This window comes from Pimephales promelas, chromosome 6 (assembly GCF_988280905.1).
Source record: "Pimephales promelas chromosome 6, fPimPro1.hap1.1, whole genome shotgun sequence".
Classification (NCBI taxonomy): domain Eukaryota; kingdom Metazoa; phylum Chordata; class Actinopteri; order Cypriniformes; family Leuciscidae; genus Pimephales; species Pimephales promelas.
In genome coordinates, this window is record NC_142774.1 from 34,256,235 (window position 1) to 34,268,433 (window position 12,199).

Genomic DNA, 12,199 nt, shown 5'->3' on the forward strand with positions numbered 1-12,199 from the left:
CTACCATGGAATATATCCCAAAAAGAACCGTGTGGCAAATGTCCAACTAAATTGGTCAGACAATTGTTAGTGCATATAAATAAAACCCTTTACATTTTTGATTCCATAATTTTAAATTATTATGTTAATTCATTTTCAAAATGAGACAGATTTCCATGTTTCAATTGTATTTTTTATTTTATTTATTCAACAGCATTTGGCAAATAACCCATATAAACAGAAAAACAGGTCTGATGATATATACTGCATTTGATGTATTGTTGCATCTGTCTTCTGCCTGACAAACAAAACAGAGCCATTTTAACCAGGGTTTTACTCGCTGCATTTTACTTCGGCTGAAACTTAAATTTATTTCCATTCTGATCAAGAATCACAATTTTCCTCAAGCTTTGGCTTTTTTGCTATAGTTGTCGACTGCATCCTCAGTGATGCTCTCATCCTCCTCGAAATCTATCGTCACTTTCTTCCCCACCAGCTGGAAGATGTCTTCTGGAGCTACACCCCTGGGTTCAGCTACTTTCACAGTCAGCATGTCAAGGGTTAGTTCTGTACCTTTTGGGATGGCGGTCTTTGCAACCACAGACTTCCCGAGCTAGAAATGAGTGAAAGATGGAGAAGAATAATTATAGAAATGTTCTGACAGAGCAGATTACAATATGTAAGTGTAATATGAAAGACAATATGGTTGTGCTGTTCAAAACATTACATAACATCCCACTGTTGGAAGAAAAAACATTTCAGAGGAAGCAAAGTTAAGAATGAATAGAGGCATATGGGTAGCAAAAAGATGCATTTGATGGTAAAACGGAAGAAAAGTTAAGACAGGAGGAAATGGGGCAAGACCAGGAATGCAACTTTAGAAGGAAAGAGAATGGAGTTGTCTGATGGAAACTGATGGAGTTGGAGTAGGAATGTGAAAAACAACAGAGACAGAGAGAGTGCTATAGCACACTTTTCCTCAAGTCACATGATTTTAGGCATCACATCTGCAGCAAGGTGCTGTTAGTTATCAAGAAATAAAACTAAGAAAAGAAACTTAAAACAGTTTTCGTCAATTGAAAAAAAAACTGAGATGAACTATGTTAATGAAAAACAAATGGGAATTATAAATTAAAATGAAATAAGTTCAAAAATTGAAACTAAAATAAAATAAGTACTAAAATTACACTATGTAACTTTTGGCCCTCTTTCAAAAAAAAAAAAAAAAAAAGCTTAACTGCATACCCTTTGCAGAAAAACACAGTGACTGTGTGGATGAATATGTTTCTTTATAACAACTAAAAAAGAGAGAGAGATTATCCTACTTTATTTACAAAAACATTCTCTACTAGGCTATAAGAGATCTAACCAGTTTAGATGGAAAGGATCTCAAGCTGACTAGCTGAAGACGTTACTGTAGCTTTACCCATCACCCATTAATAGACATGGTACTTCCTTGAAAATAAACTCCAGAGCTACAACAACCCATATTGAAATGACCCTTCACAGTAGAAAAGCATTGCAATGAACTCAGTTAGAGAGCTATATATGGCAGTTTATCTGTTCAATAAAATACCTTACTCAACTGTTGAGTAATAAAAACGTCATCTTCCCTTCCCTTTTACAACATTTCTAATCCCTTAGTTCTAGCAATCTCTGAAAAGCCAAGCCAATGTTGATTCTTGTTTTATTACGAGCTCTGACGCGTTCTCTTTTCGCCAGCAGACTCTCCTCTGTTCAGCATTTGTTTAAAACGGGTGATTCTCCGAAGGTTCGAGATTTACCATGCTTAGTGACAACCTTTTCTCTCTCTCTCAACTAACCTCTGAGACAACCACACCATACACCCGTCAAAGTAGCCAGAGCAACTTTTCTCTATTTACAGATACGATGAGAGACACACGGGCGACTGACGCATGTTCGCAACTTCTCGTAACATTTTCCGTCATCATTCTGAGATGACAACCGGCTGTATATACATTATTCCGCTTATTACAAGGCTACTTGCCACATAAGTAAATAATTAGACACGAAATATTGATCTGAGTTGAAATATTTTATTACGTCTTTAAACGCAAAGCCTCCACGGAGAGAGCAGTTGCTAGGGCAGCGACGCCGGAGAGTTCAAACTAGACGGACATTTAAGAGATATGGTACAGTCATACCACTTATTACACAGCATTACGCCACCTAAATAATTATGGAGTTGGAGATATTGATTTCAGATTAAACTGTTTTAAAATCATACCTGTTTGAATCATATAATTCAACAGAGTACAAAAAAATAGTCACAAAATGGCAGCAGCTGCATTTGTATGAAACGAGAGAAAATCCATGATACTGGATGGCATTATTAAATAATTGTACACAGAATATTGATTTGACTGAGTTTTAATATTTTATTAGCTCACCAAATGCAAAACTTCCATGACGAAAAAAACGTTCCTAGCATTTAGCGTTTAGACCAGGATGAGCCTGCGTTATCTGTTTTTTAGCGGTTGTTTTCTGGGAATAACATATCGCTGGATGGCGCAATTGACCAATCAGAATGAAGTATTTCACAGAGCCATTTAATAACACTTATAACAGGAGATTATTATTGATGATGTATTGACTCATTAAAATTTTGTTAATTTTGTACAAAAAGTTAAAATAAATGAAAGCTAAATAGAATATTTAATAAAAATGAAAAAATACAACTAAATTATTAAAACTAAAAATTTATATAATTAATAAATACTATAATATTGAATAATGAATACTAAACTGACACTGTAGTAGCATCATTTTTAGGGTCAATACTATTCGAAAATAATATAATAAAATAATACAATTCTGAGCAATAGTAATAGTTATGCTTGCCTCTTAACGCCACTAATTGACATGTAGACATAAAATGAAAAGGGAATGTGGTTCTTATTGTACCTTATCATGGCATGGCACCTCACAGGGCAGCATGCGTTTCAGCCCAGTGCCCAAAGCTCTCTCCACAGTGCGGATGGATCGCACCAGCTCCGCCAGCTCTTCCGGCACCAGAGATGCCTCATGATCGCTGCCCTTCCAGGTCTTGTCCAAGGTCACATGCCGCTCCACGACCTTTGCTCCCAGTGCAACTGCCCCCACTGTGATGCTGATTCCACTTTCATGGCCTGAGTAACCAATGGGAATATCAGGAAATTCTTTTTGATATTCCTGTAGGTTGGGGAAAAAAGTACAAAATAATACATAATTTTACTTTATGGTTTTCATTTATCTAATCATAATTATATCATGTTTAATTTAGTGATAATGATATAATTATATAATGTAAGGTTTTACATTTTCAGGTCATGAAATGCAGACCATAATGATTTTAATGTTGATACAAATGGATTACATAAATTGGATTTCTGAGAGTACATAGAGCTGGTTTCTCTACCCTGATAACCCGCAGGTTGACGTCCTCAGGTTCCAGTGGATATGCGCTTGTGCACTGCAGGATACAGAAGTTTTGGTTGTGTTCCTTCACGGTCTTGTAAACGCGCCGCATGGTCTCCATGGACTGCATCCCACTGGATACAACCATAGGACGTCCTGAACACACACAAGCATCAGAAGTATGTATTAAGAAAATGTAATATACATGAATTAGCATATAAATCTCTTTACTGTAACTTTTGATCAATTTAATTTATCAGCTGAATAAAACTGTCAATCAAAAAAATGATATATGCAGTTTTTCAATATGTGTGGCAGGGTTGCTGTTTAAAGTAAAATTTAAGGGGCTCTAATTAATACTGTACATTAGGGGTGCAATATTGACAAATAAATTGTATCCAGATTTTGCTGATAACACTAATGCTGAGTGTGCTTTTGTGCTGGTACCACTTCTAGTTTAGGCATGTTGTGGACAGCTGACACACAAAGACATTCATATTATTCATATTCTATGGGGTGGTCAGTTCATAAGTGACAGAAATTTACTTTTTTATTAAGCCTCCTTAAATTGATTTCCAAGGGCATTTTACCTATATACATGCATTTTTTAAATAAAAATCTAATAAATGTGTGTAAAATTCTAACAAATTAGAATAATAACACATTATTGGGTAGTTTAAAATCAAATTATAAACCATTGTTAACAAAATCCATATTTGCAGTGCAAAAGTGAGACAGAAGTGGCATCAGAACAGAAGTGACACCCATTTTCTGTTCCTACTTCTGTTCCTACATTTCATGTGCAGGAGTGTGCAATACATTTAATTGCTAATTAGTTTTAATTTGGTAAAAGTATTTAGAAGTCGAAGTGTCATCTAAAATTTAAGACCTCTCATAAATAAAATTAAGACTTTTATGACCTTCGATTTTAAGACTTTTTAAAGATCCACGGCAATTATAATCAATTTTATAATTTCACAAAATCGTATTGTTTGTGATAATATCAGTTTATAATGAAGAATTTGTCTTTTTGTGTGCTAAGAACACACGACAAACAAGAGCTTCATCAAGAGGTGACTGTGAAGTACATTTAAGAGTTAGTGATTTTGATCTTTCAGCTTTTTCTGTAAAAGCAGTTAATAACAAATAACATACCAACCAATATCAGACATGTCCTACTTCAGCACAATTTAAGTTACATTTAAAAAATATGGATAAAGATGAGTCAAACATGTAATAATTGAACATCTTGTGCTTTAGTATCTGGTTATTTAATCTTGGCAGTTTTTTTTCTTGTCTATTTTTCTTTCTCATGTTTTTTTAGATATAATATTCATTATAGCGTTATGTTTTTGAAAGTATGTTTTTGTACTATATTATTTGTAATGTACTTTCTTTTTTGAGGAAAAAAAAAGAAAGTACGTTTTCTTTTTTTACTTTCTTTTATTATTGCTGATGAATGTTATGTTTTAGTTATGTTGTGTGTTTTAGTCTCTCCTGCCCAGGGACTGCAGATGAAATGTAGCTCTGTAGCTAATTCTGGGGCAGTCATTGACTTTCCATTGTCCCTGTTAAAATATAAAATAAAGAAAAAATTATGGAGACCTTTTTGCGCAGTTTTCTTGAGGTAGGGGAAGTTGTTGGTGTCTCCAGATCCAACTTTGAAAAAAGGCACATTGAGCTCATGCAGGAATTCTACAGCCATCTTAAAAGACAGAAACACTACAATTAACATTTCTTTTAAAATGTTTCATTGCATTCTTGCTAAGTACTAAGTAAATGCTGTGGTATACAAATATAGTTTAGTGCCATATATCAAAGAACCATGGTACCGCTTATGTACTTGGGAAGCTGTGATCATAACGTGACAAACGTGATGTAAAAATAGATAAAATAATAATACACAAGACATTTTGGAATTTCATTACATCACTATTTGATGAGTTAGGCAGGCTCGTGTCTTCTTTCCTAGCTAACAGTAAGCCTAAAGCCAAAAAACAAACATATGAAAATAATTTGCGCATGCGTTCTGGGGCTCACCTCGTCCATGCCTGACGCGGTGAAGAAGATGCCCAGTTCTCTGGCGTACTGCTGCAGCTCTCTGTACTGCTCATGGCTGAACTCAAGATGGCGCTTGTGCTCTCCGTATGTTTTCCCCCAGGAATGTTTGGAGGTGTACGGCCGCTCCAGCGCTTTCTTGTTGAATTTATACTCCAGCTCACTCTTTTGAAACTTCGCGCAGTCCGCCCCGCAGTCCTGGTAGAGGAGAAATAGTTACATACAATGAAATAATATCAGAAAAGTGAAACATTGTGACCTTAATAAAAAAAAATGAAATGGTTTTATACAAAAATAAGAAAAGTCAATCTAAAAATAACTATTTCTGTTAATATGGTGCATTATTAAAACATTTACATTTTTTTATTCAAAAATTCCATTATGAATGAAATTAACAGAATGTACTCATGGAGTAGATTAGTATCTTTCGGAAAAGAAAGATCTGTTAATTTAAATGTTTATAGCACCTGTACCTATATAATGTGTAAAATATATGTTAATGCTTATTATTAAACTGCTTTATATGTAGTTATGGCTTAAAATACTCTACGACAAACTTCCGAAGTGTGAGGAAGTGTTTTGAGATGATGTCTGCTGAATGATTTGAGATGAAGCATTCTGAATGATTATCAGTAACACTGACGGCTGCGAATTACGTTTTAAAAACTATTGCAAACACTAAGTAAACAGTTCCCAAAACAATTTTATTTAAATTCCCAGGCTTACAGCCGTTAATGCATATACAATATTGATGTTGATAATACAAATGCACTCTTACCTTAACCATCTTGATCATTTCCTTGGCAGTTTCAATGTCTCCCTGATGATTCTGTCCGATTTCTGCAATAATGAAACACGGGTTGTTTCCTCCGATCATGCGACCAGGGCATAACTCAAATTCAAGAGGCATTTTAAATCCAAGTGCAAAACACGGCAAAAAAATCTACAGAAATGACAGCCGGTGAGACGTCTCACTGCTTTGGTTACACGCGTCAAATGCCTCGATGAAAGAGAACGCAAAACTTCCGGGTTTATTTATGCACACGCCCACTTTTTTCAAAATAAAAGACTTTATCTTTTCGCTTCAATAAAAGTTCTGAACTTTTAATTATTTATCTTTTTGTGTTGTTTTGTTATTATGTGATGTTTCAACATATAAAGTAAGTTAAATCTATTAAAAATGACATACATTTTAGTCCAGTGATGCATAAACATTTAGCCACATTTTGTAATCTGCGTTATTTATGGTTTCTTTGGATATTTCAGAGTTGTATATTGTGTATTGTGAAGTGTCTGCTTGGCCAAATAACGAAAAAGAAATTTTTGTTCCGTTTTTGCAGAGGTAACGTTACAACAGGTTGCTCCGCTCAGGATATTTACTAACGTTACCTAGCATAGGAAACCCTAAAGGCTAGCTACACAAATATGTCTCAATACATGTGTAATGTAGTCATTTCAGATGACCAATTGTATCTAAATGATTATTTAAGAAGAGTCATTTGAGGAATAAACATGTTAAACGTGCTATATAAATAAAACATACCTAAAAAATACTTCTAAAATTCTAAAACCATTATTTTCTTCACGTGCAAAGCAAACCAAACAGAATAGTATTTGTATATTTAAATAAACTAATATAAATATTTCAATATTCTGCAGATATCCTTCAGTTCATGCATGTATTATGGGACTGTAATATAAAAAATCAGTTCAATGGTCATAATACAAAATTTTGTGTTTACTGATTTAATGTACATATTGTAAATTATTTTACTGTGATTCAAAAATAAAATATTAAATTAGAGTACACAGACAAAATTCTTTCACTTATGCATACAGGTAGGATGAATGAAAACGAAACATTTGGTGCTGGAGACCAAAAAATATTGGCAACAGATCATCAACATACAGAAAGGTGCACTGGAGAACATGACTGTCTCCATGAAAAAAACACAAATAACAGAAAGCGAGACAGAGCAGATAACCATAGCAGCTTCTCAGTAACAAATACCCCTTAGTACCACCGTTCAAATATTAAATAAAAACCTTACTTCATATACTTAAATTATTCTTCAAAATTACACACCCTTCATCAAGCGCTTGATCCCAAATAATACAAACTAGTAAAAATCTCGTCATACTTAAAAAGCCACTATGATCCTTATAAGCCACTATGACGTAACAGATGATTGGCCCTCGGTCGTTAAGTCTGTAACCTGCTGGTTCCTGGTTTTCCAGCTCCGTCAGTAGGTACGCCGTGTGGTGTAATCCAGTACCATGCTTGCGGCGCCCAGCAGGGCAGGATCCTCCAGCTCAGACATCATGATCTTGGTCCCCTGTGCCGAGAGCAGAGCGCGCTGACTGACGACCTGACGAACTGGATTCTCATAATGCTCTGCCAGGACACCAGACAAAATCACTAGAGATGGGTTGACCATGTGCAGGATGTTCACAATGCCCAAACCCAGAGCAGTACCCGCTGTCAGGGAAGAGAAGAGAGACTATCAGTGCTGTTCTTCACAACAAGCCGGCCCGAGAATAATGTATGTACTCGGATGTGCGTCCTACCGGTGTGAAGTGCGCTCTCAGCTTTGGAGTTGCCGAGGCGAGCAGCATTGATCAGATGACTACCATTCACTTGTTCTTTGTTATTCACAGTCATTCCCTCCACCAACAGCAAGTCCTCTGTCATCAAATGGGAAAAGAAACATGTCACATTTTACTTGGAAATGCATTTGTTGCATACAACTCTTCTATTAAATCAACGTTCAGTGTTTATTAGTTTTAGGAAGCAACTGTGAAACTTATTAACTAAAAATTAAATGACAACATGTATCATATCAATTATATAATATCATATATCATATCATAGTTACTATATACTTTCCAGTCCTCATAAGTTAGCATAAGTCTAAAAACAAAATAATGTAAAATGCAGAACAGTGATTTGTGGGATTTGTGGGAAATTCATTTTAATCAGTGATTTTGTTGTTGAGCAAATTCCTTCAAATATAAATCTCATAAAATATTTTAATAAATAAGCATATTCAGTAACACTTAACAATAAGGTTTTATTTGTTTATTTGTATTTTTTTCAACATTTACAAATGACATTATACTTACTATATACAATTAAATAATATGAATAATATATAATCAAAATGTATCTGTTAAAATTAACTTGAACTGAGCCAACACGAACTAGAAATGAAAAGCTGTATTTTTTTATTAACTAGCATTAACAAAGACTAATAAATACTGTAACAAATGTTATTGCTCAAATGTTATTTAATGCATTGGACCTTTTTTTATAAAATGTTATAAATTCATAAATTCAAATAGTGTCAATAAAATAAACCAGACTTCCAACAACCGTTTTCATTATTTTGTTGAGACTACTGTCAGTCACGCTATTATAAAAAGTGTTTTGACTTTTACTCCAGAAAGCAGTGCGATTCCTCTCTCAAATCAGGGTAGGTCAGTTTTTGTTTTTAAAGAATGGATAGATAAAGGCTTTTGGAGAAATTTTAAAACAGGAATACAAAAGCAACATTTTTGAGTGGATTTATGTTTGGATGTTAAGCTTTGGTATGTTCAAAAGTATCCTACAGAAATGTGCTGAAAAATAGTGAGGGATTACACCACTGTTAACTGTGACGTTAAACTGACTGAAAAGGAAAAACCGTGACAGAGAGGGTGTGGCTGTTAAGCCTACTTTAGCGTGTGTGAGTGGTCGTCTTACCGTCATGGAGTCTCTTGGCTTCTCTCTGCAGGGCGAGACCAGATGAGTATGCTTCTATGCAGCCGTGGCTGCCACACGTGCACTCTGGTCCTTCTAGCGAGACCACGATGTGTCCCAGCTCAGCCGCGCAAAATGTGCTGCCGTGGATCAGTTCATTATGCTGGATTATACCACCTCCAATTCCTGTACATATAAACACAAAGCCAAGGAATATACAGGCAGAATAACAGCAGTCAAACATAAGGAATATCAGAAATTATGCAAATACACTGCATAGTGATCAACCAGGAAGCTGGAACCTCATATACTGAACACTATGGAAGCTTGTTTCTGCCACAATAAAACATATTAAAAGACAACTATAACATTAGAGATCTAAACTCGCAACTACGAGAAATAAAGTCAGTCTTTTTCCCTTCAGAATGGGACTTTATATCTCACAATTCTGAGGAAAAAAAAAGTCAGAATTGCGAGTTATAGTAACAATAATATATCTCGCAATTCTTACTTTATATCTCGTAATTGAGACTTTACATCATGGAAATCTGAGAATTGTGAGATAAAAAGTAGCAATTACCTTTTTTATTTTTTATTCTGTGGCAGAAACAAGTTTCAATACAACATACATTACATACAATACATTATTTTCACAATGTTTTCAGAAAACTGTATAATTAATGTGCCATGTTTGTTCCCCTGACTTACTATAGATAATATTAACAGGATAACAGTCCCAATATTTGACATATTTGGCATACATGTTTAGTGTGCAATGCAAAATAAAAGTTCATATGTCTTTTATAAAATTTCATAACTCTGTTATGAGAAAAATCTAAGTGATCAATCAGGAAAAAAATAACTATAATATTTGTAAATGTTTTTGAAAGAAGTCTCTTGTGGTCACCAAGGCTTCATTTATTTAATCAAAACTAATAGTAAAAAAAGTAATAGAGTTAATTATATTTGAAAATGTTTATTTTGATTGTGGTATTTTATTTTAATGTATTGTGGTAACCTGATCAACCAGTGTCACCAGTCTGACGGTTTTAAATCCACCTGTCTGGTCTTCATTGTTCGCAAATCCCCCACCGTAGCCGCAAGCAGCAGTGAAGGACATAAGAAAGTGAACTAACCGGTTCCTGTGATAATGGTGACAAAGTTCTCCACGCCTTTCCCATGGCCAAACTTCTTCTCAGCGAGGGCTGCGCAGTTTCCATCATTATCGACCCACACGGGCAGATGAAGGGCGCTAGAGAGAGGTGTACGGATATCCACCGAACTCCACTCGTTTATTAGCTTGGTGGAGTGGAGGACCACCCCATCTTGTGGGTTCACACGCCCCCCTGTACTCACACCTGAAAGAAATGCCAAAAAACGATACAGTTAATGATCGAGTAAACGTATGACCGGTATAGAGGAAAAAAAACGCACATACCGACACCCAGGATTCTGCAGTTGAGGTGAACAGCGTCAACCATGGCCTGTTTACACATGCTCAGAATCAGCTCTATCCTCTCCTCAAACGTCTTAGGATTCAACTGAACATACTTCTTAACCACTTTACCCTGAAACACAAGCATACATTTACATGAATAAAAAAAAATATATATATATATATATATATATATATATATATATATATATATAATAAGCAACAACCAGCTATTAAACCATGACAATTAAATATTACAGAAAAATTTCCGCAAGATACACTTTTCAAAATTGGGATTAGTAAAGACTTTTTAAAAAAATAATTAATAGTTTTATTCAGCAAGGATGCATGACATTAATCAAAAGTGACAGTAAAGACATTTGTAACAAAATATTTCTATTTCAAATAAAATAAAATTTACTTTCTGAAAATATTTTTGAAATTTTTCAAAGGATCCTGAATTTTTTTTTATTGCAGTTTTCACAAAAATATTAAGCAGCACAGATGACCATTATAAAGATAATTAGAAGAAATGTTTCTAAAAAATAATAAATGTTTCTTGACCTGCTGACAATTCAACTTTGCATCACAGGAATAAATTACATTTTAAAATTTATTTAAATAGAAAACGGTTATTTTAAATTGTAATAATATTGAATATTGTCTGTTTTTTTCCACAACCAATCAATTAAAATTCCAATCGATTTCTGACGGACACATTTTTTGAGAAGCCGTGTCACTCAGATCAAAATAGGGAAGAAAAGACTATTGCAACATCCATATCATGCCGACTTTAGTAACTAGCAGTCACTGTCAGTCATGCTTTTGGTGTCAAAAGGATCCAAATGAAAAATTATAAATGGCTAGTGGATATTTTCTGTTTTAAAATATTTTTAGTCAACTTTTAAGTAATATTATAAAAAGAAATCAGTCCAAAATTGTGCGTCATTAACGCCAGAAAGTGTGAGGTGGTGAAATACAAGGAGTGGGACGTGTTGTGTGTGTTTGCCCAGTTGTGATGTGTAACTATTTTTTTATGCAGCAGGATATGCAGCATTTACGTCAATATTTCATACACATGACACACAGAACTGGTTTGCAGCAGGTTTGATCAGAAGGATTGTGTAATCAGCTCTTTCTGTGTGTGTGAATGGTGTAGATCAAGTTTTCTGGGTCATAGATTGAGATTGACACATCTGAAACCAGAGGTTCGCTCAGCATACCTTCATACTGACAATGCCGATCCGCAGGTTAGTCCCTCCCAGGTCAACAGCAAGGGCACTCTGTGTCTCCAAAATGTGGTCAATATCTTGGGAAATACACTCCTTCACCAGAGGGAAACAGAACTTCTTCTGAAGTGGCTCAGACAGGTCAATGGCCTGAAGGAACTTCAAGATACGCTGGACTGCATTTCCATCACCATAGATCTTTGAGCTAGTGGATAGAGCAAGAACACACAGGACATGGTGAGAGTATGAAGGTGTATTCCAATTACACACTATTCACCGATACACTATGTAATTATGCAAAATGTATGCAACCGTGTAGTGTATGAAATTTATACTTTTATT

At 34.9% G+C, this 12,199-nt stretch overlaps 2 protein-coding genes across 8 annotated transcripts in view; both read right to left on the reverse strand.

Annotated features, from left to right (window-relative positions):
* Positions 1-150: 150 nt before the first annotated feature.
* Positions 151-6,439, reverse strand: nansa (N-acetylneuraminic acid synthase a). Its single transcript, XM_039670150.2, has 6 exons — positions 6,233-6,439; positions 5,437-5,652; positions 5,002-5,101; positions 3,398-3,552; positions 2,905-3,171; positions 151-592 (listed from the first exon to the last, which is right to left on the reverse strand). Exons 1-6 carry the CDS (start codon positions 6,362-6,364, stop codon positions 383-385), a joined length of 1,080 nt encoding a protein of 359 aa, XP_039526084.2. The 5' UTR covers positions 6,365-6,439; the 3' UTR covers positions 151-382.
* A 732-nt stretch (positions 6,440-7,171) lies between these two features.
* gne (glucosamine (UDP-N-acetyl)-2-epimerase/N-acetylmannosamine kinase) overlaps positions 7,172-12,199 on the reverse strand; it is a 31,187-nt gene continuing 26,159 nt past the window's right edge. For all 7 annotated transcript variants that reach the window (XM_039670138.2, XM_039670136.2, XM_039670137.2 and 4 more), the window contains 6 exons: positions 11,852-12,062; positions 10,632-10,761; positions 10,330-10,551; positions 9,197-9,379; positions 8,023-8,139; positions 7,172-7,933 (listed from right to left, as the gene is read on the reverse strand). In XM_039670138.2, the coding sequence (XP_039526072.2) occupies positions 7,698-7,933; positions 8,023-8,139; positions 9,197-9,379; positions 10,330-10,551; positions 10,632-10,761; positions 11,852-12,062 (1,099 nt within the window). In that variant the 3' untranslated portion in view covers positions 7,172-7,697. The remainder of the gene's footprint in view (positions 7,934-8,022; positions 8,140-9,196; positions 9,380-10,329; positions 10,552-10,631; positions 10,762-11,851; positions 12,063-12,199) is intronic.

What these genes read in the sequence shown, in the direction of transcription:
- nansa (XM_039670150.2), bottom strand. Translation starts at nt 6,364, where the DNA reads ATGCCTCTTGAATTTGAGTTATGCCCTGGTCGCATGATCGGAGGAAAC. An exon ending in AAATGATCAAGATGGTTAAG is followed by an intron (nt 5,653 to 6,232) that starts GTAAGAGTGCAT and finishes CTCCTCTACCAG; the next exon opens with GACTGCGGGGCGGACTGCGC. An exon ending in CCGCGTCAGGCATGGACGAG is followed by an intron (nt 5,102 to 5,436) that starts GTGAGCCCCAGA and finishes CTGTCTTTTAAG; the next exon opens with ATGGCTGTAGAATTCCTGCA.